Below are 25,932 nucleotides of genomic sequence, written 5' to 3'. Positions count from 1 at the left end.
CGCGCTTGACACCCCCCTTGCCATCCCCTCCCCTCCCCCAGGCCTCTCTCCCTCCACCGCCCCTGCCCCCAGGAGCCAACCCCACCCAGGGCCCCCGCTTCCCCGGGCCTCCGGGGGGCTCTGTCTGCTGGACAGGGCGCACAGACCAGGGCTTCTCCCCTCCGTTGTTTCGCCTCCCGTCTGATGAGCCTCCCTCTCCAGGTCTCACCGGAAGCGGAGCCAGCCCAAGAAGCCCAAGCCGGATGACCCCAAGTCTCCTGGCGAGGGGGCAGCTGGGACGGCCCTCCTGGAGGAGGCCGGTGGCGGCATGAAGGAGGAGGCCACACCAGAGGCCGACCCCGAGGAGGAGGAGGAGGAATCCCAGCCGCTGCCGCAGGGCCGGGAGGCCGAGGGCTCCGAAGGTCAGTCCTGCTTGGTGCCTGTGCTGTCCAGGCCCTGCGCTTTCAGAATCCGATCCATGTGCCTTGTGGGCAGGGAGGGCGTTTTCTAAAAATGTGCGTTCTGGGAGTGCTGTGAAAAGTCCCTCTTCTCCCAGAAACTGAAGAGAGGCTGTCCCAGTCCATCCAGCTGCTGAAACAGAATCCACAGGTGGGCAGCTTGAAACAACAGGCTTTATTCCTCGGCGCTGGAGGCTGGGAGATCAGGGTGCTGGTGTGGCCTGGTGCTGGCGAGGGCCCACCTCCCGGTTTGCATGTGACCCTCTGTCACTGTGTCCTCAGGGGGAAGAGAGAGCCAGTGAGCCCTCTGGCCTCTAAGGTCACTGATCCTTCGCCAGGGCCCCACCCTCATGACCCAGTCACCTCCCAACCAGCCCACTGAGGGGTGGGGCTCAGCATGAACTTGGGGGGACACAGACACTGAGTCCGTAACAGAGGTGTTCTCTGCTCTGTTGGGAAAGGGGATGGCCTGCTGTTTGCAGCCAGATGCTGGACGTGCCTGCAGTGGGGATGCCCCACCTGCAGGCTGGCGTTGAACAAAAAAAAAATGTATCTGGGCACCGTGGTGGGCATGTCTCAGAACCGTACCCTTTACACTGCCTGGGGCCCGTTAGTCGCGGAATATCACTCCGTGAGCGTTTGAACGTTCCCCACTCCCGTGTTTTATGGTGCTCCTTTTTCTTTTCCACGGCTGGTTTCATTTTCCTAATTTGCAGCTTCAGCTGCTCACACGTTTGCACCTAGCAGCTGCCCCCCAGGTGTAAAGGAGGGGCCGGGCGGGGCTGGGGGGGCCGGTGGCAGATGGCCAGGCAGCAGTGCCTCACACCCCCATCACAGGCCATAGGTCGCTGGAGGGTTCCTCTTCGGGACTGTGTCTTGGAGCAGGTGAGCCAGCACAGCTCTGCCTGGCTTGGGGTCAGGCCCTCCCCGGAGTGCTTGTGGCTGGTGTCACAGATGATGTGGCATTCGAGGTGACTGTCCACCAGGCACCGAGAGGGGCAGGCGCATGCCCCCGATGTTCCCACAGGCTGGAAGGGGGAGTGTCCCTGCGGGGGGCCCCCAGGAGCTGGAGGCAGGGAAGACTGGAAAGTTTCCTGGGTAAATTGCGTGCTGGCCTGTCTCAGACAGGCTGGCATGCCACTTGCCCGGTGGGCATCACGAAACAGCCCGCTCCACACGGGAGGGTCTGGACAGTCCGGGGAGGCAAGACACAGGCGGCCAGGGGCGGGGAGGGGGTGTGCGTCGGCACAGTCTGTGCGCAGGCACGATCACCCCATGGAAATGGACCCAGAGGCTGAGGCCTGGTGACGCAGGGAGCTAGCGGAGTTGCCAGAAACGGGCTGGACACACAGAGCCGCACCACACTTGTCACATACGGGCGTTCACAGAACACATGGTTTTGAAGAAGATCCTACCTATAATGAAAGCATCCAGAGGGTGATGGCAGGCTGGAACTGATCTAACAGAAAATAAAAGACCTTTATGGAGAAAATTAAGAGACGTTTTTGAAAGACAAGAGGAGCTGTAATGTAAACGGGGCTGCACGTGTCAGGGGGACTCCCTGCATAGGTGCTGGCCAGCGGCCTTGGGGATGTTGATTTCGATGCAGCTGGAGAGAGCAAGGGCCGAGGAGGAGGGGTCAGGAGAGATCAGGGCTACGTGACCGGCCAGCGGCTTGCAGGCAGGAGCAAGGACAGTGTCCTGGGCTTCAGTGAAGGCCACTGCTCTTCCCCGGGGCGACCCTCACATGCAGCCCCGAATGTCACACGGGCACCCACGCCCCATGTCCCGTTTACTTAAAGTTCAGAAAACACGCCAGGCAGACACTGGACTGTTTAGGGAAGCATTCGAGTCTGCTGGGGCTGCCGTGTGACAAAGTACCCGACACAGGGCTTCAGGAACCGAGGTTCATTGTCTCTCGGTCTGGAGGCAGGAAGTCCGAGGTCAGGGTGTGGGCAAGGCTGGTTCCTTCTGAGACCGCGAAAGGGGGGGTCTGTTCCAGGCTTCTCTCCTTGGCTCGTAGGCCACCTTCACGCTCATACGGTCTCTCCCTGTGTGCCAGTCTGTCTGCATTTCGCCTTTCAGAAGGACACTGGTCACATTGGATGAGGGCCCACCCTAATGACCTCATCTTATTAACTCATGACATTAGCAATGACTGTTTCCAAATGCGGCTGCATCCTGAGGCCCCGGGGTTAGGACTTCCACATAGGAATCTGGGGGACACAGTTTAGCCTGTAACAGAGTAAACATGCCAAAACCAAAAGGGGCTCCCTCGGACCGGGTGGTCTACAGCTGGGAGGGGCACGTGGTCCTTCCGGCTCTGTGCCTGTGTTGTGAGTGCTCCGGGCCCCAGTTCCGTGGGGCGAGTCAGAGCATGGGCTGCGGTGGGTGAATGATGGACCCTCTGCCGTGGGCTCTGGGATCCAGGGCCCCGAGTCGCATCAGCAGGTGAAGCGTTTGCATCTGACTCTAGAGGCTGTGGAGCTGAGCTGTAGGGAGGTTAGGACAGTCGTTGACATGGCTAGGTTGGGGTTCTGGCCCAAGCAGTTGGGAGACTCGGCGGGTGTCCCTGGTGTGACTGGCAAGGACTGGGGTGGTGACCGCCCTGCCCCCAGGGTGGGCTGCGTGGGGTGGGGCAGGAGCAGGCTGGGCTCTGCACCCGGGCCGCCCCAGGTGGCACCTTGCAAAGTTGCCAGGGGGCATCGGTGCTCTCACGGGGGCGGGGTTAAGTGGGAGAAAAAGCAGGTGGAAATAAAGAGTCCAGGTTGAAATTTGGGGACCCAGGCCCTGGACGCCGCCTCGGCAGGCCAGTGGGGATGTTGGAGGGTAAAAGGAGAGGACGCACACCCCACTCGGGGCCTGTGGGAGGACGCCCGTCCCAAGGGTCTTGGCTTCAGCCCGAAGCGGCTTTTTCCAGGAGTGGAGTCAGCCCGTCGGGGGCCAGCCAGGGCGGGGGCTCCTGGGCCGACCAGTTCAGACGGTCCCGAGAGACAAGGGTTTTAGCGGGACCCCTCCTGGGAAGGGTGGGAAGGATGCGTTGCGACCACGCGCATCTCTCCTCCCTCTCGAGCAGGCACAAGGGGCTGCCGGCCTGAGGCTGGGTGCAGGGCAGCCAGCAAGAGTAGACACACCGTTTACCCAACTGCTTAGCAAAGGAATAATGGCTCTCTTTTCATTAATTGAATTAAGTTAAAATGAACCTTCGCCTAAACCCATCGACTGTTTATAGAGACAGCTGCACCCCCCATGCCCCGTCACCTCCTGCTTGGACCCGGCCCCGTCACAGGGACACTGTGCCTTGGTGTCTCGGGATCCCAAGAGCTGGCCTCAGGCTCACGCACGGCGAAGGCCCGGTTCCTCTCTGGTTTTCCCTTTTCTAAGCAGATTGTTACCTAAACGGGGCGGGGTGGGGGTGGTTTCTGTGTCCATTGAGAGTAAAACATGCTGCTGTAGACCAAACCCTGCAGGATGTGTGCCCTCCTTCCTGGCATCTGCAGCCACTCTGTCCCCCTCCCAGGGCCTCAGCCCAGGACCCCCAGGGCTTCTCCAAAAGGGCTGCAGGCTCCATGCTCTGTGGTGGGCTCAGTGTCACGTGGCTGTGGACCCCAGGCAGAGCGGGGACCTTCCCAGGGAGGCGTCTCTGCTCAGGGCTGGCTGCTTCCTTTTTCCAGACACCCCGTCCCTGTTCCACTCCAGAGCCTGGTTCCCAAGAAGGAGGAGTTGGGGTGTTGGGACATCTCCTGGAACACCAGCCCCTCTGGAGAGGAAGGCGTCCCTTCAGGGGACAGAAGGAGGCTGCCACAGCTGGGGAGCCACGCGCCCCAGTCGGGGACTGTCCCTCGAGCCCTTGGAGGAAGATCGCTCTGAATGCATCAAATAAATAAGTGCTCACAGTCGGGGGTGACAGCAAACACATCCGGGGAACAAGTGGAGGATGTTAAAGTGGTTTCTAGACTTCCTTTAACGCCAGCTTAATGTCCCTCAAAGCTGTGAGCGTGAGGAGCGTTGGGGCGCGAGGATGGGGCGTTTTGTTTTACGTTTGTGTCGGGAGCGCGTGTGCTTGCTGCCGCTGCTCACGTAGGAAGCTCCCTGACTGGAGCAGGTGGAGGCGGGCAGGATGGAGATGCCTGGACTCTACAGGGGCAGGAGGGGGCCGGGCTGGCTGCCGGGTCCCTTGGCCTGGGGAGGGGGGCTGCTTCCCCTCCTGGCTGCCGGGTCCCACCGGCTCCCGCTGCCGGGGGTCTGCAAGAGCAGCTGCCCCGTGGCCTGGCCCAGGATGGGACCAGCAGCCTCCGGCACAGCAAACCCTGGTCCCGGCGGGAAGGCAGCCCGCGTCCACCTGGCTTGCTGGGACCGCAGGGGCTCCCTCCTCCTGCCTGGCCCTGGCCAGCTCTGGCCAAGCACGGCCACTGTCCCTTCTCGCAGCTCTGGAGCTGGGGGGCGGCAGGGGCAGCGGCAGGGCCCCAGGAGGGCTGGTCCCAGAGCACGTGGTCCCCCCGCAGGGCGGAGCAGGCCGCCAGCAGGAACCCGCCCAAGGGCCGGGGAGGGGTGTGCAGCCATCCTGGGTCACTTCCGCTTCCCTCACGTGCCTTTTGACGGCTTTAGGACAAGACCCCGGGACGGCTGCACCCAGCGGTGAGCAGCAGGCTGGGCGGGGCATTGACACTCGCTCCGCAGTCCCCTGGCCTGGGCTCCGCTCTGGAGGGATGCGGGCTGGCTGGGCCAGGCAGGGCAGGGTCCCTAAGCCAGGCAACAGCCCTGCGCCCCCTGCTCTCCCCTGGGAGAACTTTGGTGGGAGAGGAGGCATGGGGGCCCCAGAAGCTGGCGCGGCTGTAACATCCATGGACAGTGGGGGGATTCTTGGCTGTGCCTCCCCGCAAAAAACAAGTGCCAGATGGGCCTCAGCAACCCTGCTGGGGCAGAGGGGGTCCCTGCCATTCTGCGCCCCCTTGCACGCCGGGGGAGGTGAGAGGCCCTGTGTGCTGGGGAGGGACCCGGCTCGGGTCTGAGCCACCGTTCCAGCTCCATTTCGAGGCTCCTTCAGGCGGGCCAACCAAGGGGCTTTCCAAGTGCAGCCTGCCTGCCCTAGGCCTGCGGTGGTCCCCACGGCGTGAGGACAGACAGGGCCCGGGCCCCCCAGCGTCCCTAGTGCCCTTGGTTTGTCCCCTAACAGGGTCCTCTGGGTGCGCCCCCGTCAGCTTCCCAGGGCCTAGTGGCCGTGAGGAAGGAGCCGGGGACGTGTCCTTCCCCAGCAGCATCTGGAGCCGGGGCAGCTCGCAGGCTCTGCTGTCCTGAGGCCCGGGAGGCCGTCGTTGGACTTCCATTCGGGTGGCCACGCTGTCAGGGAGGAGGGCATAGTGGATTTCCTTAGAGAACAAAGCCGTTTCTCCGGAAGTCCCTGCTGCCGTGTCAGAACGGGGCTCTGGGCTGCCTCAGCACCATTTCTGTAAATCAGTAGAAGCGGCAGGAAAGAGCCTGATCTCCTGGGCCCTTGGTCACCTCCTGGGGCTGGGCTGCTGTCACCAAACCTTATGAGCAGTGTTTCCCCCACACTTCTCCCCGCCCCCCATCTGCCCCCCACCTTTCAACGCCCCCCCCATCTCCCCTCTCCCACGTCTCCTGGGACAGGGAGGTGACCTTTAGTGGCCAGGACCATCCAAGTCCAGCATCTGTAGGGGAGAAGCAGCTTTGTCTGTGGAATGCCCGTTTCCTTTCCTTGGCCAGATAACTGTTCCTGGGGTGCTGGCAGTTGGGGGGGTCCTGGGGAGCGTGCTGGGCTCCTCCAGGTGGGCAAAGGCACAGGAGGGTTCCTGACTGCACCCTTACCCTTGGAAGGCTCAGGGCCAGAGGGCGTGCGGGGCGCTGGCAGGCGCTCCCTCCTCTGAGCCTCTCTTGAAAAGCTCGGCTGCCTGCTCAGGACCCTGCGGGCTGCAGGGAGCAGTGGCCAGAGGGGCACCTCCACGAAGGCCAGGCTGGCTCAAGCCTCTGCAGCTCACCCAGTGGGGGCCGCGGGTGGGAGTCGGCTCCCTCCTAGCGCTCAGGGCCGGGGGTCTGCCTGGAGGAAGGGAGGGAGGGCCCTTGCTTGACCCCTTCCTGGGTCAGGGCTGGTCAAGGACTAAGTGATGGCCTTGCCCTTGGGAGCATCATCCCACCTGTGTCGTCACCTTTGGCTGAGGGACGGGGGTGAAACACGGACAGGTTTTTGTTTGTTTGTTTGTTTTGTTTTTTTTTTAAATTTATTTATTTATTTATGGCTGTGTTGGGTCTTCACTTCTGTGTGAGGGCTTTCTCTAGTTGTGGCAAGCGGGGGCCACTCTTCATCGCGGTGCGCGGGCCTCTCACTATCGCGGCCTCTCTTGTTGTGGAGCACAGGCTCCAGACGCGCAGGCTCAGTAGTTGTGGCTCACGGGCCCAGCTGCTCCGCGGCATGTGGGATCTTCCCAGACCAGGGCTGGAACCCGTGTCCCCTGCATTGGAAGGCAGATTCTCAACCACTGCGCCACCAGGGAAGCCCACGGACAGGTTTTTATAGCAAGAGGTAAATGTGGATGCCGCGTGGCCCATCAGACCCTGTCACGTGTCACGTTGTAACAGGTTTAGCCGGGAGAGGAACCACTGCTTTTCCGCGAGTTGTCCTTACTTTCCCGGCCCTCAGAGACCCAGACTGTGACGCATTGGAACCAATGGTTCATGGGTACCATCAGTAGGATGACCAGTTCGTCCCCGGGTATCAGCTGCTGTCACACCTCATGTGACGTCCTGTGCCTGTGGGGACCCGGGACAGGCAGTGAGGGCCTGAGCTCGTGTGCCCATTCTCCAGGTGGGCAGGCAAGGCCCGAAGGCTGTGCTCTGGGCTGCTGGTCCTTGTGGGCGGGCATCCCTGAGGCCGTGCACACCTCGCCCTGAGCACAGCAGGCCTCGTGGAGGCCCCCGCCCACATGCATCCCCAGTGGCTGTGTGATGTGACCACAGACCCAGTGGCTGAAAGCAACAGTCTTATTCGCCGACATTTCTAGGGGTCAGGAGTCCGACATGGGTCCCACTGGACTAAAATTCAGGCATGGGCAGGGCTGGCTCCTCTGGAGGCTCCAGGGGAGAATCATTCCCTGCCTTTTCCAGCTTCGAGAGGCGCCGCATCCCTGGCTCTCGGCCCCATCCTCCATCCTCACAGCCAGCAGCAGTGCAGCATCTCTCTGGCTTCTTCCGTAGTCACGGCTCCCCTGGCCCCAGCTGGATCCCCTGCTTTTAAGGATCCCTGTTAGTACGTGGGGTCCGCCTCTGGATCCTCAGCTCAAGCTCATCTGCAGGGTCCCTGCTGCCATGTCAGGCTCCGCATGCACAGGTCCCGGGGCTACATTGTGGGTGTCTTTGGGGGCCGTGACCCCTCCAGCCACACCGCCCATCTCAGTTTATTTGATGAGCTGCCCGCCCACTGTGGTCCTGAATTAAAATGCTGCTGAAGACACCCCGTCCACCTCCCTCCCCACCCCGTCACCTGTCAGGAAACCCCCCAGAGCCGGCCCTCGCGTCTTCCGGGCCCTGCAGGCCCATCTGGCACTTCTGTTTAACACAAGTAGAACCACTTGTTCATGGTTTGTTGTTTAAGGTTTTGCTTTTTAAAAATTCCACAAACCGTGTGCGTTTACTGTAGAAATAAAGGAAACTCAGACCCATGAAAAGAAAATGCATCCCGCCTCCTCCCCCCTCCCCTCAGGAAGGATGTTCACAGCCGGTCTCTTCCCAGCTGCTTTGGGACAGCTCGCCTCGGCACCCCGTGCTCACTCCAGAAGGCGCTCTGAGCGTGTGGCAGGACTCTGAGGCCAGGGCGCTGCTGCTTCAGGGCTCGGCCGCCTGGCAGGGGGACCTGGCAGCAGTGACAACTGCCCGAAGCCCGGGTTCCTTGGGGAAAGGCCTCTCTGGGCCAGAGGGGGCCCTCAACTAGTGCAGCCGGCTCCCGCTCGGGCTGGGGCGCTCGAAGGGGGTGCCTGGCCACTGGCCCCTGGGGTGCCCCGGCCCCCGCCTCTGACTCATCTCTCTTCTGTCCCCACAGAGGACGGGAGGGGCAAGCTGCGGCCGGCCAAGGCCAAGAGCGACCGGAAGAAGAAGAGCTATGGCCCTCCGCACCTCCACCACCCGCTCATGCCCCAGCTGCCGCCGCCCCCGCCCACCCAGTTCCCCACCGAGGAGGTGCCCCTGCTGGAGATCCCGGCACTGGCCACCGGCCCTGAGGCCGCCGAGGAGAACCCCCCGCCACCGCCCCTCAACGTGGTGCCCCCCGAAGCGCCCAGCGAGGAGCCAGAGGTGAAGCCGCGCCCCATCATCCCCATGCTGTTCGTGGTGCCGCGGCCCGGCCCGGCGGCAGGCGACAAGGGCCGCGTGTCCTGCCAGCAGGCCTCTGAGCACTTTGCCCAGAAGGGCCCCACCTGGAAGGAGCAGGCGGCCCCCATGGAGCTGACGGGGCCCGAGGAGGAGAGCGGAGTCGGCGAGGTACAGGTAGGGGGCAGTGGGTGCCGGCGAGGGTGTCTGGGGCCGGGGGTCCCCCTGCCCCATGTGCTGGCCATGGCCCCGCTCGTCCCAAACGGCCCCTGTGGATCCTGTCCCGGAGGCCAGCGGCACATACATGGTTTAGAAACCACCGTGGGGGGACTTCCCTGGCGGTCCAGTGGTTAAGACTCTGCGCTCCCAATGCAGGGGACCCGGGTTTGATCCCCGGTCAGGGAACTAGATCCCACATGCCACAACGAGGACCCGGCACAGCCAAATAAACAAATGAATATTAAAAAAAAAAAAAAGAAAAGAAACCACTGTGGGTCTTGGCTGCCCCCTTCCTGGGGTCTTTTGCCCCCGACTGAGGACACTGGGGTCCCTCTGAGCTGGGCTCCACCGCCTCTGCTTCCGGCCCCAGAGCTGCTCCCACAGAGGCCTCCTGTGCCGTTGTAGGCTCCGTCGACCTTTTCCAAGTTGAAGATGGAGATCAAGAAGAGCCGGCGCCACCCTCTGGGCCGGCCACCCACCCGGTCCCCGCTGTCTGTGGTCAAGCAGGAGGCCTCAAGTGACGAGGGTGAGCAAGGGTGCCCCTGGCTCTGCTGTGCCCCTGCCCTGTCTTCCTCTGCCACCCGCCCGGCCTGCTCACTCCCACCACCCCCAGCCGAGGTCGGGCCTGCAGACCCAGCCCCGGCACAGCCTCAGACCCTCTCCCCAAATGCCGCGGGGCCGAGGTGCCCCCTGCCCAGCCCACAGCTCCCGAGGTCAGGCCCGGCTGTCCCCAGGCCTCTGCCCTGCGCTTGTTTGCTCCATTTCTCCAGGGGCACTTGCTCTACTGGGCCCAGGGCCTCAGATGTCCAGTGGGGCCTCTGAGGGGCAGGTGCAGCCACCTGGGCTCACACCCCAGCCCACTGCCCAGAGCCGGGGACCGTGGTGCCATTTGCCTTTCTGTGACTCAGTTTTCCCATCTGTAAAATGGGGTCTTCTGGCCCCATCAACGGGTCCTGCCAGGGAGGTGCACGGGGCTGAGGCCTATAAAGCGTGTGGCCTGGTGCCAGGCACACGGTGGGTGCTGGGAATGCCAGGAATGCCGAGGCCAGTTGTCACCCAGATCTCCTGGTGCGATGCTTTCACAGTCTCCGTGGTAACCTCTGCCCCCTCCTTATCCTGTGAGAACTGAGAAGATGCCGTCAGCAGAGGCTCCTGCCCACGACCCCCAGCACACTTGCCGTGGCCCTTGTGCGTTTGTGTCCCTTCCTGGCCCCCCAGGTGAGCGAGGACCACGCCTCATCCTCTCACAGCTTCGGGATCTGTTCGGATGCCTGGCGCAGAGCGTTTCCAGAGGGCAGCAACAAACGATGGTAGACGTGCTGGCTGCATCCCCCAGGGAGAGACTTGAGAAATGGATTCAGGGTTAGAGGATCACAGAGCAGCATGGGGCCTGGAACTGGCCCATTTCCAAGTCCATTTCCAGCAGAGACGTCCTGGCCCTGCGGTCCCCGCACCCGTCCTTGGAGACAGGGCTGCGTGGCCCCGAAGCGGGAGAAGCTGCTTCGAGAACAGAGGAAACCTCCCCCTTGGCCATCACCCCGCAGACACCTGTGACTCACGATGCTCCGGGCTCTGATCTCTGACCTGCGGCCAAGCTGCCCTCAGGGAAAGTCAGCGGCGGGCTGGGGAGCGGCCAGTCCCAACAGAAGTGACCCTGCCTGCCTGAACCCAGCGTGCGCCTGGGGGAAGTTGGAATAAGAGGCGGTGGCACTGGAGCTAGAGGGGCAGAGACGGAGAAGCTTCTATTTAACACTCGGCTGAGAGTCGGAGTGACTGTCTTATGTGCAGAAATCCTGCTAAAGCCCATTTATCATCTTCCGCTTCAGCCTTCCGTTTAAGACGCACGTGGAATGTGAAAAGCGCCTGGGTGGCTTCTTTGATTCTGAAACTAATTTGAGGGCGAGGACGCGGAGGGTTCTAGAAGCGGGTCTCGGGCTGGAGCTCTGGGAGCAGGAGGGGCCTCTCTGGAGATCAGATGCGGCCCCAGGGTCCCCGTGCATTGAGGCAGCCTCTGGCCTTACAGCTGGGGCCGCTGTGGTACCAGCCATGCTGGCCCAGCTGCTGGGAAGGTTGGGGCCCCAGGGATGAGGACCCCGCTCCTTGGGCAGGTTCCTGGGGACCGCTGACGCTGACTCCAGGGCAGATGGCACCCCTGTGTCCTCAGGAAGTGCAGGAATGGGATGTGGGGGATTGGGGACAGCTGGGAGTCGAGGCCAGCAGAGGCCAGCCCGGTGACAGGTGACGGGAGGGACATCTGTCAGTGGCCTCCATCTTACAGGGCATTGGGGCAGCAGTGCCCCCGCCCGACTCCCAGGGGAGTCTGTGCCTGACCTGCCAAGGCCTGACCATCCCGTCTCCTGTTCCCAGATGGGATCAGCCCTGAGCTGAGGGGCGGGGGCCAGGGCACCTCCCTGCGGAGGAGCTCAGGGGCCGAGAAGTGAGGACCCATCCCCGCGAGCGCGCACTGGGTGGGGTGGGGTCCCGGGTGCTGAAGCTCCGCCCCCCTCCCGCTTTACTCCAGAAGCCTTCCCTTTCTCCGGGGACGAGGACGTGGGTGACCCCGAGGCCTTGAGGTCTTTGCTGTCCCTGCAGTGGAAGAACAAGGCGGCCAGCTTCCAGGCCGAGAGGAAGTTCAACGCAGCGGCCGCCCTGACGGAGCCCTACTGTGCCATCTGCACCCTCTTCTACCCGTACAGCCAGGTGAGCCGGTGCTGAGGGGCCCCCGGGCCATGCCGGGCCGGCCAGCGTCCGCCTGCTCCCGATGGCGCCAGGGCTCGCTCTGCCTGAAGGGAATCCCTTCCCCCTGAAGGGAGGGTGATGGGGACCAAGAACCCATTTGCTGCTGGAGCCACAGTGGGCTCGGTAGAGAGCCCGACGGAAGGCCCCCGTGAGGGCTGCGGGGAGAGAGCCTAGGGTCTGCGTTTCATTGGTAGGTAATTTATCAACGTGCCTCAAAGAGGATGAGAGTGCAAGGAAACATCTCAGATGGCTGTCCTCTGAGAGGCCCTCAGCCCAGCCTAGGTGGCAGCGCAGGCAGGGGGCCCGGGGGTGGGGCCAGGTAGGCCCCTGCGTGGTGAACGGGGGCTGGCAGTGGGGGGCTGGGGCTGGGCGAAGACCCACACATGGCCTGGCGCCACACGGCCCCCAGCTCTGTCCTGAGTTTCCAAGTTGTGATCGTGGCCTTTCCCCGCACTCTGCCCTGTACCATCCACCACCAGGTCCTCCCGGTTTCCTTCTTAACCTGTTTCCTGCCGTGTCCCCCTCCCCCAGCCCTGACCACTGCCTGCCTCCTGCCCTCCTGTTAGCACCTCACCACAGCCACACACGGCCCCCGGCCTCTCCACATGCCCCACAGCCATCCTCTCCTGTGATACCTGCCCCCCCACGCACACATAGCACGCTCCGTGCTGTCCCCCAGCATCTCCCGCACACCCACCCAGGCCTCTCCCAGATGGATTGCTTTGTTTTCCATTGCCAGATGGATTTCTGTTCACTCTTTGATTCCACCCAGCTACCACCTCTTCCAGGAAGCCTTCCTGGACCTGCTGTCCCAAGCTCTCTCTGGCATGCCCCCCCAGCTTCCCCCACCCGCCTCTGCTCTTGCTCCTGCCCTCTGTTTATCAGCCCTTGGAGGACAGGGCTAGGTCTCACTTGTTTTGGGGTCCCTGGCTTCCAGCCTAGTGCCTGGCATCTTCCACGTATTAGCTGAGCTAGCCGAGCTCTGTGCCCCATGCTGAGGGCGGCACACCCATCTCGAGGGCCTTGCCACTCAGAGCTGCCAGGACCTGTGGTCCCTAAGTGAGCCAACATCTGGTCGTGGAAACAAGACGAAACGTCCAGATGTCTTCTCTAGGCACGCCCCTCCTCAGCACCGCTGGAAGTCAGCGCTGGGAACACTGGCTTAAGAGGCGAATCTCCTTAATCCTGGTTGCTAAGTGAAGCATTGTGACTCAGCTTAATCACATCCATGGTATCAGCGGGCCTTGCGGGGCTGCCGCTTCCACAGTCCGGAGCCCTCAGAGTCGGGGACCAGGCTTCACTTGTCCCGTATCATGGGAAGGGCTGTGGCTGGACATTCTGCCTGTTTGGAAACCAGCCGGTCCCCTAATCCAAGGTGCCAGGTGGGGCGCCCCAGGGCCCCACCACCACACACACACAGTGCATCAGGCCAGTGGTCTCTGGTGGCCTCTTTCCTTATGCCCTGAGCCGGTTAGAGTCCTTCGGTCACTCTGGGCGCTGGGGAGGCTCGTCTGGGAGCCCCACCACCCTGTGACAGGCCCAGGGTTGCTGGATCCCGGTGCCATGGGCAGGATGTTTTCATCACAGTCTCTTCATCTGATTGGATTTGGGGGGACTGGGGTACAGCCGTCATGGGGCGCGTGCGAGTCACAGGTGGGGAGAACGCCCCACATAGATACACAGATAACACGGCATCAGGTGACGGTCAGGACCACGAGGACAGACAGAGCAAGTGAAGGCCTGGGGGCCGCTGGTCATGTGAGCAGAGATCTGAGCACCCCAGGCAGTGGGAACAGCACATGCAAAGGCCCCGGGGCAGGACCATGCCTGGCGTTTGGGAAGAACAGCGAGGGGGCCCGCGTGGCCGGAGCAGAGCGAGCCAGGGGCAGTGGGATGAGGGCGAGAGGGATGAGGGCAGCAGCGCAGTGTCTGCTGTGTCTGCAAGTAACCTTAAGTGGGAGGGCTTGTGGGTGGGTGGGACAGGGTCTGACTGCCTTTGGGGAGGGTCTCTCGGGGGCTTCTGAAGCAGGGTTGGGGGCTGGGAGGGTTCGTCAGGGACACCCATGGTGGGGCAGTTGCAGGTGTCCTGGTAGGGGTGCTAGTGCGGCAAAGAGCAGCCCGGGGTGTGCTGCTTGGGGACGGAGGGGCGGAGGATAGAGTCAAGGATATCAGGGGTCCCCGCCTGCCCCACGCTGGGCTCTCCACTGATGGCGGCCCCCCTCCTGCAGGCCCTACAGACCGAGAAGGAGACTCCCCAGGGCTCCCTTGGGGAGGGCCCCTCGGCCACACCGCCTTCCAAAAGCGGCCAGAAGACACGGCCGCTGATCCCCGAGATGTGCTTCACCTCCAGCGGGGAGAACACAGAGCCGCTCCCCGCCAATTCCTACATCGGCGATGACGGGACCAGCCTGCTGATCTCCTGTGCTAAGTGCTGCCTGCAGGTCCATGCCAGTGAGTGCTGGGGGGGGGGAGAGCCGAGGGGTCAGCCACACACAGCCCCGCTTCACCCTCCCGAGACGGCCACCCTCGCGTCTGCGGGGCAGGGAAGCCCCTTCCTCTGGCTGCTGCTTTGGGCCTATAGCAGGACCTGGCGTCATGGGGTGGGGGTCTTGACCTTTGGGGGCAGGTGTCCTGCCCTTCCCCCCGGCCAAGGCAGGACTGCCTGGTCAGCCTCCTTCTGGGAGGTTCCACCGAGGCCTGCCCTCCCCGCCCAGGGCCTGGGAGGCAGCAGGAGATCAGGTACCCGTCAGGGGCCGTGACGCTTTTAAACTCCGCACTTTGGGGCCAGAGTTGGAACTGATGGTAGAGCTGAGATTCTAGAGTGGTCCAAGGGTCTGATTTATCTCTGCCATTGGTGACTACCCTCCCCCAAACCCTGAAGGCCCAACCATAGCCTGAGACAGGAAGATGGGTGTCTGTCCCCTTCTTGGGTGAGAGGGGGCAGCGAATGTGAGATTAAGCTCCCAGGACAGGGAGAAAGCTTCCTGGAGCCGCTTACTTTTGCGTGTGTACATCTCTTGTCCGGCGCCCGCCCTGCAGAGGCCTGCCCGGAGCTCACTCTGTCTCTTGGCTGGGAGCCCGTCTGTTCTGCCGGCCGGCCGGGCCCAGCTGTGAGACGTGCTCCTGGGCAGACGGGCACCCCGGGGTCGGGGTTGGGGGGGAGGGGGTGGGCAGCAGCCAAGCCCACCACCCTGCCGCTCTCGAGGGGCCTGAGGTCCAGCCACGCAGGGGGAGAGGAGCCTCCCTATTACCTTTGGGAGGTAGAATCCTCAGCACAGGCGTCTTCCTTGAGCCCTGGCACCAGACAGAGGCTGACGCCCCCAGGCCTGACCTTGGCTGAGGGCCTCAGGGGATGGAGCAGGGGGCCAGGTGCAGGCTCTCGGGTACCTTGCTGTCCCTCGGGGCGCCCCCTTCCTGCTGCCTTGCTTTCTCCCTGTCCTTCCCCCAGGGACCTCTCGGCACTGGCCAATGGCCCCTCTAGCCCGCAGAGCCCGTTTGGTGGGCAGCGAGCCCCGGCTGGCTGAGGGTCCCCACGGGACGGCTGGGCAGTGACCCCGGGCGAGGCAGGGTCCTGGGGCAGGCCGTGCCTTCTGCCCTCCCTCCGGGGCATGGTCCTCCGCCCCTCCTCCACACCCCCTCCCCCCATCCCCCCTCCGCGACTGTAAACCCAGACCACATCCCAAAGCCAACACCTTGGTAACCCAGAGCCCCCGACTGTGCTTTCGGAAACAGTGGACTCTGGGCCCAGCTCTGCTGCTCTGAACTCCAGGCTCCCCGAGGCCCACTTTGCATCTCACACCACCGCTCGGCCACCTTCCTCTCTCTCAGCTCAGAAGAGCCTGGGCGAGCCTCCCAGACTGGGGTGCGGGGCGAGGGCCAGGCTGAGTCTCCAGACCCGGCAGGGCTCCCGCTTGGGGGCCAGCTCTCCTTCCCTGCGTCAGTTGCCAGACTTTCTCCGGCTCTGTGTGCAGTGGCCCGGATTGAGGTAGAGCGGTTGGTGAGCACAATTATCCTCAATGCCGCAGCCGCCCTTCCCCCCGCCAGGGGGGGCCCCCATGCAGCCCGCGGGCAGTCGCGGTGACAGATGCGCTGGCCCCTGTCTTCCAGGTTGCTACGGCATCCGCCCAGAGCTGGTCAACGAGGGCTGGACGTGTTCCCGGTGCGCGGCCCACGCCTGGACTGCGGTAACTCGCCCCTGCAGCTGGGGTGGTGCTCTGAAAGCCGGCGCGGCCCGTGGGGGAGCCGGTCCTGGGCCCCGGGCTCGCCCGATCCCGCAGGGTGACCTTGGGCTGGCGGCCTGACCTTCCTGGGTCTCGGGTGGAGCCCGAAGCACTCTCGGCCCATCGCTTCCTGTGGCCGCTAGTTTGAAATGTAAGGACCGCGGGCGGGGGACGGAGCAGGTCCCGGAGCAGCAGGCGGGCAGCCCCGCCCTGCACACCCCTCACCTAGCTGTTGTCTGGTCCCTGTAGGAGTGCTGCCTGTGCAACCTCCGGGGAGGCGCCCTGCAGATGACGACTGACAGGAGGTGGGTTAGAAGGGCCTCTCCTCCCGGGGGGGTCCTGAGGGGCGATTCGGGGCGGGGGCAGGACCGGCAGGAGCAGATGAGGTCCCGTCGGCCTGGCCAGCCGGTGCGCACAATTTTGAGATGACCCCAAGGTGACGGAGCGCACCCGTGACCCCTGACCCCACTCGCTCCGCCCCCCAGGTGGATCCACGTGATCTGCGCCATCGCCGTCCCCGAAGTGCGGTTCCTGAACGTGATGGAGCGCCACCCCGTGGACATCAGCGCCATCCCCGAGCAGCGGTGGAAGCTGGTAGGAGCCCTAGAGTTCCTACGCCCCGGGGATGCAGGGTAGCTGCCAGGGAGCCAGAAGTCATGATTTCAGTTTGGTCAGCAGTTAACTCTTTGAATAGCCGTGGGGGTACTCGGAGAAAAGCAAGGCTCCCCTCCCCGTCTCTATTTCCAGCTTTTCACACAGAGGAAGCCACCTGCACTCTGCCCAGTTATTTCTTGCCTAACCTGCGATATGCCGCCAAACAGAATTTTAAGTACCCAATCCAGTTACAGTGGTCATAGAGCAGGGCTCTAGAATGTCTTCATCATGCCTAACTGAAACTTCACACATGTGAAATGGCAGCTCCCTATTTCCCTTCCCCTGCCCTTGCGACCATCACTCTGCTCTCTGCTTCTGTGAGTTTGTTTTCTATGCCTTGTAGAAGTGGAATCACGCAGCATGGGTCCTTCTGTGTCTGGCGTTTTTCACTGAGCATAATGTCCTCAATGTCCATCCATATTGCTGCAAATGGCAGGATTTCCTTCTTTTTCATAGCTGAGTAATATTCCATTGTATTTCTACACCACATCTTCTTTATTCGTTTTGTTGAGGGACACTTATGTTGCTTCCAGGTCTTGGCTATTGTAAACGATGCTGCAGTGAACATGGGGGTTCAGGTGCCTTTTCAAGATAGTGATTTTGTTTTCTTCAGACAGAAACCCAGGAGTGAAATTGCCAGATGATATGGTAGTTCTATTTTTAATATTTTGAGGAACCACCATACTGTTCTCCATAGCAGCTGCACCAATTTACATTCCCACCAACAGTGCATGTGGGTTCTCTTTCCTTTCTGTCCTCACCAGTATTTCTTGTCTTCTTGACGATGGACGTTCTAACAGGTGGTTTTGATTTGCATTTCCCTGATGATTAGTGATGTTGACATCTGTTCATGTACCTGTTGGCCATCTGTATGTTTTCTTTCTTTTTTTAAAAATTTATGTATTTATTTTTGGCTGCGTTGGGTCTTCGTTGCTGCGTGTGGGCTTTCTCTAGCTGCAGCGAGCAGGGGCTGTTCTTCATTGTGGTGCGCGGGCTTCTCTTGTTGCGGAGCACGGGCTCTAGGTGCGTGGGCCTCAGTAGTTGTGGCTCACGGGCTCTAGAGGGCAGGCTCAGTAGTTGTGGCATACGGGCTTAGTTGCTCCGCGGCATGTGGGATCTTCCCGGACAGCGCTCGAACCCGTGTCCCCTGCATTGGCCGGCAGATTCTTAACCACTGCGCCACCAGGGAAGCCCCATCTGTATGTTTTCTTTAGGGAAATGTCTATTCAAGTCCTTTGCCCATTTTTGAACTGGGCTGGTGGCTTTTTTGCTCCTAAGTTGTAGGAGTACCATCACTGGCCCCTCTAAGGAGCACGGCCATCCTTGGGCAGGTGTGGTCTTGCAAGGCTCACGCCTCCTGCTCTTGCTGATAACACACACATCCCTCCCTCATCTGGGGGAGCCTTTGGCTCAGTGGGCAGTAGGCAGACAGTGAGCAAACACTGGCTTCCCTTCCCAGCTCGGCCACCAGCCAGCTGTGTGACTCTGGACAGATTCCTTGACTTCTCTGTGCCTCAGCCTTCCCCTCCATAAAATGGGGCTGCTAACAGTCCCCTGTGTGGGGAGCATCAACTGGGCCACGACAGAAAGCAGTAATCCTGCCATCTGAGCACCAGCATGTGCTCTCGGGTCATCATCACCTGTGAGTTTGCAGGTGGCCGTGCGGGGGACATGTGGGTGATGGGATGTGTCTTGTGGCATCTGGGAGCTGGGTCCTCGGCCAGGGGTATGGACAGCATCTTGGCTGCTTTTCCTGCCTGGTTTATTTCCCAGCTGCCTGGGGCAGGCCTGGCTACTGACGCTCCTCCAGGCCTATAGTGGGCAGGAGGCAAAGAAATGGGGCTGTGGGCACTGAACCCAGCGGAGAGTCCCAGTGAAGGCACAGAGACGCCCACCGCGGAGCCCGCAGGTGCGGGGCCCCCGGGCAGGGCTGAGTGGGCAGCCAGCTGGAGCCGTGTGGGAGGGGACGGACGGGGCTTGGTCAGGAAACAGGGGGCACTGGGGCCAGCGCCAGCCCCGCCCAGTGAGGACGGGCGTTAGGAAGAGGCTGGCGCCTGCGGGTGATTTCTCCAGGAGCGCTGGCGGAAAAGGCCTCATTATTCGGGTGGAGTGATGGTGCGGTGCGCGGTGCCGTGATAGATCCTCCCTCCCAGACGCTTTATGGATCATCTGACATTTCCAGCTTACAGCCTCTTCATTACCAGCACTTGTAACGATGAATTAAAAATCCTTTTACACGAGGCTCGCTTGTATTGCCTAATGGAGCCTCGCAAGGAAGCCAGCAGTTAACTCCTGCGTGCCCGGCCGCCCGCCTGCCTTCCCGGGGCCATGTGCAGGCCGCAGGCTCGGGGACGGTCACACCTGGTCATCCGCCCAACTTTCTGTCCCCGTGACTCCCTGGCCACTGGTCCTGGTGGGCGGGAGCTGGCCCCAGCCGGCCGGCGGCCTGAGGCTTGCGCTCACCCCCTCACCAGGCCAGGTCAGTTTGCGAGGGCCGGTGGAGGCGAGGCTGCCCGGGCGGGTGCCTTGAACCAGCTCTGCCCTCTCATCGGCCCTGCCTTGAGGTGTAGAGCCTGTGTCACATCCTGATGGGAGGGAAGGTGAGCTGGCAGGGCCATTTTTTTGCCGAAGTGGGTTGGCAGGCAGGCGGTGAGGGATGACGGCAGGGGCCGGTGGGGAAGAGGGGAGGCCGGAGACATAGGACGTGGTGCCTTGCGGCCTCCATGGCTGATGGCACACCCAGCCGTAGCCCTTGGCCTCCTCCTGGCCACTGTTCTCCACCGATGTCCACACCCGACCCTGTACCACCCCCCAGCCCCACCCCCGCCTCGCTGCCTCCAGTGAGGGAGTCCCAGACACAGGACTCACCCTTAAGGCAGCCCTGAGCTCAGCCCTTGACAAATGGCCCGATGGGGGCCTGGCCCGCATTCCTCATGACGTGGAAACTCGGAATAATGAGCTGCCACCAGAGGCTGGATTGAACGAGCCGCGTGTCAGGCCGGGCTGTCGGGTTTCTCCCGGCCTCGGCTGTGGGGTCGCGGCCGGGTCTCCAGGGCGGCTGTGCTCCACCTTCCGCTCCCCGCGGAGCCACGCGGAGCCCAGTCCTCCAGGGCCGTGCTGTGCTTGTGCACCTGCCCCCGCGGGCCAGCCGGAGAATCAGGCATCGACGGCTTAATAATGAGATATCATTGCCATCGATCGGCGCCGGGCAGCACTCCTGCAGCGCCTTTGCTGTGGGGCTTCTCTGGCTTTTGAATGCGGTGTACAGAGCGGTAAAGGCCCGCTTATTAAATGCCCAGAGTGACGGGCTGGTGGTTGCTGGGTGGCGGCAGGGCGTGGGCGTGGGTGCAGCATCCGCGGCCTGGGAGCTGACGCCCAGCAGAGCAGGTCGCCCAGGCAGGGCGTTCCCACGGTGTGGGCCCTCTGCCCCTCCTTATGAAGGGCTACACTGCGGCGCCTTTCGTTCAAAATTAAGATGAAATCACCCATTTTATTTATTTATTTATTTTCTTAAAAAAAAAAAAAATCCCCCATTTTAAAGGGAACATTTCCCTTTTACTACATTCACAGAGTTAGGTAACCATCACCTCTATCTAGTTCCAGAACATTCCATCACCCCAGAAAGAAACTCCCTCCCTATTGGGTGACTGCCATCTCCCTCCCTCAGCCCCTGACAACCACGAATCCACTCTCTGTCTCTGTGGATCTATCTGCCTGTCCTGGACGTTTCCCATCAGTGGAATCACACCCTGTGTGTCCTTCTGTGTCTGGCTTCTCTCACTGAGCATCGTGTTCTCAGGGTCCGTCCACGTGGTAGTGAGTGTCAGTGCTTCTCTCTTTTTCATGGATGAATCACGTTTCACTGTGTGATTGTTGGTGCCTATTCCAGTCTTGGAAGTGCTCCTGGGGGGCAGCTGCAGGCCGGGTTGGTGGGCCTGGGGTCGTTTTGGGGGGGCTCTACATCGCGGTCAAGACTCTCCCAGGATGCCTCCACTCAAGGCCGGCTCTCCGGGCCTCTGCGCTCCAGCCCTGGGTCTCGGAGTCACTCCCAGGAGACGGACCTGGGGGCCCGGTAGGAGGCCTCCCAGCCGCAGGGGGCGGGGGCAGAGGCACCGGGCGGAGCCCCATTGCCGCCGCCGTGTCCCCGCAGAGGTGTGTGTACTGCCGGAAGCGGATGAAGAGGGTGTCGGGCGCCTGCATCCAGTGCTCCTGCGAGCACTGCTCCACCTCCTTCCACGTGACCTGCGCCCACGCCGCCGGCGTCCTCATGGAGCCAGACGACTGGCCCTACGTTGTCTCCATCACCTGCTTCAAGCACAAGTCGGGGGGTCACACTGTGAGTGCCCGCCTGCCCTCCGCCCTGTTCCCCTGCCCGCCCGCCCGCCCCCCGGTGTTCTGACAGCCCCTTCGCCTCCAGGTCCAGATCCTGAGGGCCGTGTCCTTAGGGCAGGTGGTCATCACCAAGAACCGCAACGGGCTTTACTACCGGTGCCGCGTCATCGGCACCACCACGCAGACCTTCTACGAAGTGAACTTTGACGACGGGTCCTACAGCGATAACCTGTACCCAGAGAGCATCACCGTGAGCAGCGTAGGGCCGAAGGGGGCGGGGCCAGGGGCGGTGGGTGGGGCGGGGGGCGGGTGCAGGCGCAGGGCAAGCGTTGCCCTTAGGAAGGGAGGTGGCCGGATCCCTCACAGCGGTCCCCTGCATCCAGGGTCACCATTGTACCTGCTGGACAGGCCCAGGCTATAGGGCCCCCGCTGGAAAGCGCTACTTGTTTCTGTAGAAACAGCAGAGAGCCAGGCCAGTCTAGCTATGCCTGCAGGCAGGCGATTCCCCAGGGCTGGGGTGGCCGCGGCACCCCCGGCCCGGGCACCTGCCCACAGCTCACCTTAATAGTTCAAGCTGAGAGCACTGCCTTTCTCCTGGCGGCAAAATCTATCAAATGGGAACTTTCTTAGCCCAGGCGAGCGCAGTGACCAAGGCCGAGGGCGCCCCTTACCCCCCGCCCGTCCTCTCTTCCACAGAGTAGAGACTGTGCCCGGCTGGGTCCCCCGCCCGAGGGCGAGTTTGTTGAGCTCCGGTGGACTGATGGCAACATCTACAGGGCCAAGTTCATTTCCTCTGTGACCAGTCACATCTACCAGGTGAGGGGGTCCTGTTTACCAGGTACAGGCATGGGCTGGGGCGGGACCCTCGACGAGGTCCTGCTGGGGAGGATGGTGTTTGCCCGCTAACTGAGAAGGTCAGCACAAGCTGGAAGGTTGTCCAACTGTCCAATATTATCCCCTTTGGAGGTGTCTTCCCGATGTGTGTGTGTGTGTGTGTGTGTGTGTGTGTGTGATAGAACATACATAACATAAAATTTACTGTTTTAACCAATTTTTAAGCGTATAATTCAGTGCCCTTGTTTTTTTTTAAAAACCAAGTCGGTTGTGAGTTTCTCACCACGATTGTGGAAAAGAAATTATTGAAAAGGGTGGAATCTTTGAAGAGAAACCACCCGTATCCCCGCAAGAAAGATGACAGCTGCTGACCCTGTGCTGTTTCCCATGGCTTGTCTGGCAAGCAGGCCGTGAGCGTGCGGGTGTCAGGCCTCAGCCAGGCCAGGCTGAGCAGCCAGCAAGCTGAACTGTGTCCCCTTGGCAGGTGGAGTTCGAGGATGGGTCCCAGCTGACGGTGAAGCGTGGTGACATCTTCACCCTGGACGAGGAGCTCCCCAAGAGGGTCCGGTCCCGGCTGGTAAGTGGCTGGGGGTGGGGATGAGTGCTGCTGCCTGGGAGAGTGACCCGTCCGGGTGGCCTTGACCTCCTGCCTCGGCCTTTGCCTGTTCTGGGGTGGGAGGGTCAGGCCGGCCGGCGAGGAGGAGACAGAAGCACCTGCACGTGGATCTGAGCTGCAGGTCAGCGATGCATAAAGGAATGGGGGAGACTGGCCTCTGGCCTCTTCTTACAGCCTTGCACTGTCTTCTTTCTTTTGTGTTTAATCCAAGGTTTTGAGGATTGGCGGCCGTGGCCATGGGTGGAAGAGCTGAGTCAGAGCTGGTGGGGGTCTCAGACGCCAGGTTCCCTTGGGGGACGGACAGGAGCTGCCAGGCAGACGAGCGGCCTGTGTGCAGCCTGGCCTTGCCTCCTGCACTCTGTGGACGGCACGGCGCCCGTCCTGCTAGGGGGCCAGTGACTAGGAGCTTAGGGCTCCTCCTCTGCGTGATGGGGGGTTCACTCACAGGATGGGGGTCCAGGCAGAGGCAGGAGGGGCCACCCCCAGTGAGCGTTGTTTCTCAGAACATTGTCATTGGCTGAGGGTCAGCAGCCCAGGGCCCTTGACCCCCAGCAGGGCAGGCATCTCCTCCAGCCAGGCCCCCGAGCGGAGCCTGTATTTCAGTCTGTTCCGGCTGCAATAACAAAATATCACAGACTGGAACTTACACAACAAACTGTCTCTCACAGTCCTGGAGGCTGGAAGTCCAAGATCAGGATATCAGCAGATTCGGCGCCTGGTGAGGGCCGGATCCTGGCTTACAGACACCTGCCTTCTGGTGTGCTCACATGGTGGAGAGAGAGAGCGAGAGAGAGAGCTCTCTGGGATCCCTTTATAAGGGCACTGATCCCATTCGCAAGGGCTGCACCCTCATGACCTCATCACCTCCTGATACCGTCACACTGTGGCAGGGTAGGGCTTCAACACAGGACTCTGGGAGGGGGGGACACAGACCTTCAGGCCGCAGCACCCCATCCGCACTAACCCCAGTGCTGTCTGATCTCCTGCAGTCGGTCAGCACGGGTGCCCCGCAGGAAAATGTCTTCTCGGGAGAAGAGGTGAAGGCTGCCAAGCGCCCACGGGTGGGCACCCCTCGCGCCGCAGAGGACTCGGGGCGGAACCTGGACTACCCGGCCTTCATGGAGAGCCTCCTGCAGGCGCAGTGCTGGCCCGGAGCCCCGTTCTAGGACAGCCGGCCGCCCGGCGACCCCTTGGCCCAGCAAGGCAGGCGCGGCGGGCCCAGGCGTTTGCTTGCTGTGAATCCCTGTCCTCGCCTCCGTGGCCCGAGAGGCTACCTCGGCGACAGGAGCAAGCAGGACGCCACACGCGCCCCCGGACTCAGGGAGCAGGGCCACGTGGGCTCTGGGGGGCCGGCGGGGGCACGCGCCACCCCCTCGGCCCAGATTCGTAAACCACGTAAGCTCTTCTTCTCGAAAAGGTGCTACTGCTTTGCCTGCCTCCTGAGCAGCCTTTGAGATCGTGACTTCTGTACATAAATCACCTTTGTGAGGTTCTTTCTATAAATACCTATTGTTTAAAAAAAAATGCAAGAAAAAAAGGAAAGAAAAGGAAAAACAAGGCCCAAAGTTGTTTTCTAGATTTGTGGCTTTAAAAACAACAAAACGAAACAAAACAAAATGTCCTTTTTCTCAGAACCAAGATTGCTGCGGGAGATGAAAGCAGCTCGTCTTTTCGTTTGTCGTGTTTTCTGGTCTCACTGGTCTGTGAGTGGCGGGGATGCACTGTAGCTGCGGTGAGGCCTGGGGGCGCCCAGGGATCCCGGACGGCAGCGCCTGGTCACTCACTCTCTCCCGATCGTGAGATCGAGAAGGTCCGGGTGGCTGGCACCGCCGCCAGCGCCCAATGGGAGGAGACCGGCAGCTCCCTGGGTGGCCTGCCCCTTGTCTGCGTGGCCTTTTGCAAAATAAACGCTCTCTCCTCTGGTGGCTTCATCTTTTGCTTCTTCCCCTTGGGAGACCCATGACCCATCCCCCAGCTGAGGCCTCGGGTGGGCGGCCCTCGGGGGGTCTGGCTGCGGCCCAGGTGTGCAGGGGGTCTTCCCCGGAACCCGAGGGGCTGGCACATCCTGTATGCTCTCCGTGACGCGTGGATCTGTGTGTCCAGGAGAGAGAGGGCACGAGAGGGACTCGCTGCTTTCAGCTCAGAGGAAATCTGCCTCGTAAGGGTTGTGGGTTGAGTTTCCAGGCAAAAACGTGCTGCTTAGCACCCCCCCCCCTCCTCTCAGCCGCCCCACTGTCCCCTGTAGAGGAATTGAGGGCGTCATTTGCTTGTATAGAATTTTTTTAATTTAAAAAAAGAGGCTCTAATGGTTGCCAGGCCAGAGAGAACCGTGTAAGGGAAGAGGAGAGCAACTTCCTTGATGGGGAGGGGGCAGGTGCCCTGGAGGGGCGGGCGGGGCGGGAGGTACCAGGGGAGTCGGCGGAATGTCGGGGTTCCCTCTGCATGCAGCAGCCCCTGCCCCGGGGCGCTGTCACTGTGTTCATATGTAGTTTGAAAATGCTATTTATATTGTAAAGAGAATAAAAAGAAGTGGGCAGACGCCCCTGCGGCCCTGGGTCGGGCGGTGGGCCGGCCCCCGTGGCCGGTCCCTCTGGGTTGCACCCCGTCCGTCGGTCGTGGGTTCCCAGACAACTCGTGCAGACAGGTGGTCTCACAGCAAAGGGGAACGCACACTTCCCCCACGAAGATACATCTGTGTCTGTGTGCGAAAGCAAAAAACAAACCCACCCACCCTGTTTTTTTTCCCACCCGAGATTAAGGATGCGCTGTATTTTTGCCTAATTCCCCTGCCTCTAGGTTCATAATGAATTAAAGGCTCGTCAGCACTGCGAATTACAGCTCCAGGTCGTTGCAGTGTCTTATTTTCTGAGTGGGCGCCGGGAAGGCGGTCGGCGGTCTCCGGCAGGGGTGGGCTCCGGTCGCCCCCTCCAGGATGGAACAGGCGTGGAGCCTCCCCGGAGGCGGGGGGGGGGGGGGCACGCGACCTGGCGCTGCAGCCCCTGCTCCCCGCCTCCAGGGTGGAAGAAGTTTCCTTCCTGAGCTGGACATCTGAAGCTTGGCTCCACACAGACCCGCCGCATCAGAGGCAGTCAGGGCCCTCTTCGTCTGACCCACCCCTTGCTTGTCAGGGGCCTGCGGCCACCCTCTCCCCCTGCCCTCCCAGCCTCAACCCAGTTCTTGTGACATCTGAGCCGGGGAGCGTATCCTGTGGTGGGCGGCCGCTGGGCATATGCGAGACAGTGGGGTCTCCCACAGTGGGGTGAGGCTGTGACCCCCGTATTCATGACCATGTCGCTTGTCCAGCCAATACTGGGGATACAGCAGTAGGTGTGTCACCAGGGGGAGAGTTAGACAGTACGTAAAATGGGATGCAGCTGTGATGTGAAGAACTGGGAGTCCTGAAGGAGTTGAGAGGGTGAGCCATGGGGACTTCTTGGGGCACAGCCCGTGCAAAGGCCCCGGGGCAGCAGCGTGCCTGGCTTTTTGGAGGAACAGCGAGGAGGCCCGTGTGTCTGGAGCAGAGTGAGCGAGGGGGAGAGAGGGAGGAGGGGAGGGCAGGGAG

The 25,932-nt window shown here is 61.8% G+C and overlaps 1 protein-coding gene across 4 annotated transcripts in view; it reads left to right on the top strand.

Annotated features, from left to right (window-relative positions):
- The window catches only part of KDM4B (lysine demethylase 4B), a 140,785-nt gene extending 116,488 nt beyond the window's left edge, over positions 1-24,297 (top strand). For 2 of the 4 annotated variants that reach the window (XM_061190684.1, XM_061190683.1), the window contains 13 exons: positions 202-401; positions 8,491-8,933; positions 9,381-9,501; positions 11,497-11,675; positions 13,943-14,165; positions 15,822-15,898; positions 16,184-16,239; positions 16,420-16,528; positions 20,739-20,924; positions 21,006-21,170; positions 21,617-21,736; positions 22,239-22,331; positions 23,360-24,297. In XM_061190684.1, coding sequence (XP_061046667.1) covers positions 202-401; positions 8,491-8,933; positions 9,381-9,501; positions 11,497-11,675; positions 13,943-14,165; positions 15,822-15,898; positions 16,184-16,239; positions 16,420-16,528; positions 20,739-20,924; positions 21,006-21,170; positions 21,617-21,736; positions 22,239-22,331; positions 23,360-23,536 — 2,149 coding nt within the window. In that variant the 3' untranslated portion in view covers positions 23,537-24,297. Of the gene's footprint in view, positions 1-201; positions 402-8,490; positions 8,934-9,380; positions 9,502-10,060; positions 10,120-10,193; positions 10,843-11,496; positions 11,676-13,942; positions 14,166-15,821; positions 15,899-16,183; positions 16,240-16,419; positions 16,529-20,738; positions 20,925-21,005; positions 21,171-21,616; positions 21,737-22,238; positions 22,332-23,359 lie in introns of those variants that run through there. The other 2 variants (XR_009700881.1, XM_061190685.1) reach the window with 2 other exon arrangements.
- The last annotated feature ends 1,635 nt before the right edge of the window (positions 24,298-25,932 follow it).

This window comes from Eubalaena glacialis, chromosome 4, assembly GCF_028564815.1.
Source record: "Eubalaena glacialis isolate mEubGla1 chromosome 4, mEubGla1.1.hap2.+ XY, whole genome shotgun sequence".
NCBI classification, from domain to species: domain Eukaryota; kingdom Metazoa; phylum Chordata; class Mammalia; order Artiodactyla; family Balaenidae; genus Eubalaena; species Eubalaena glacialis.
This window is presented reverse-complemented; position numbering and strand designations above follow the sequence as displayed.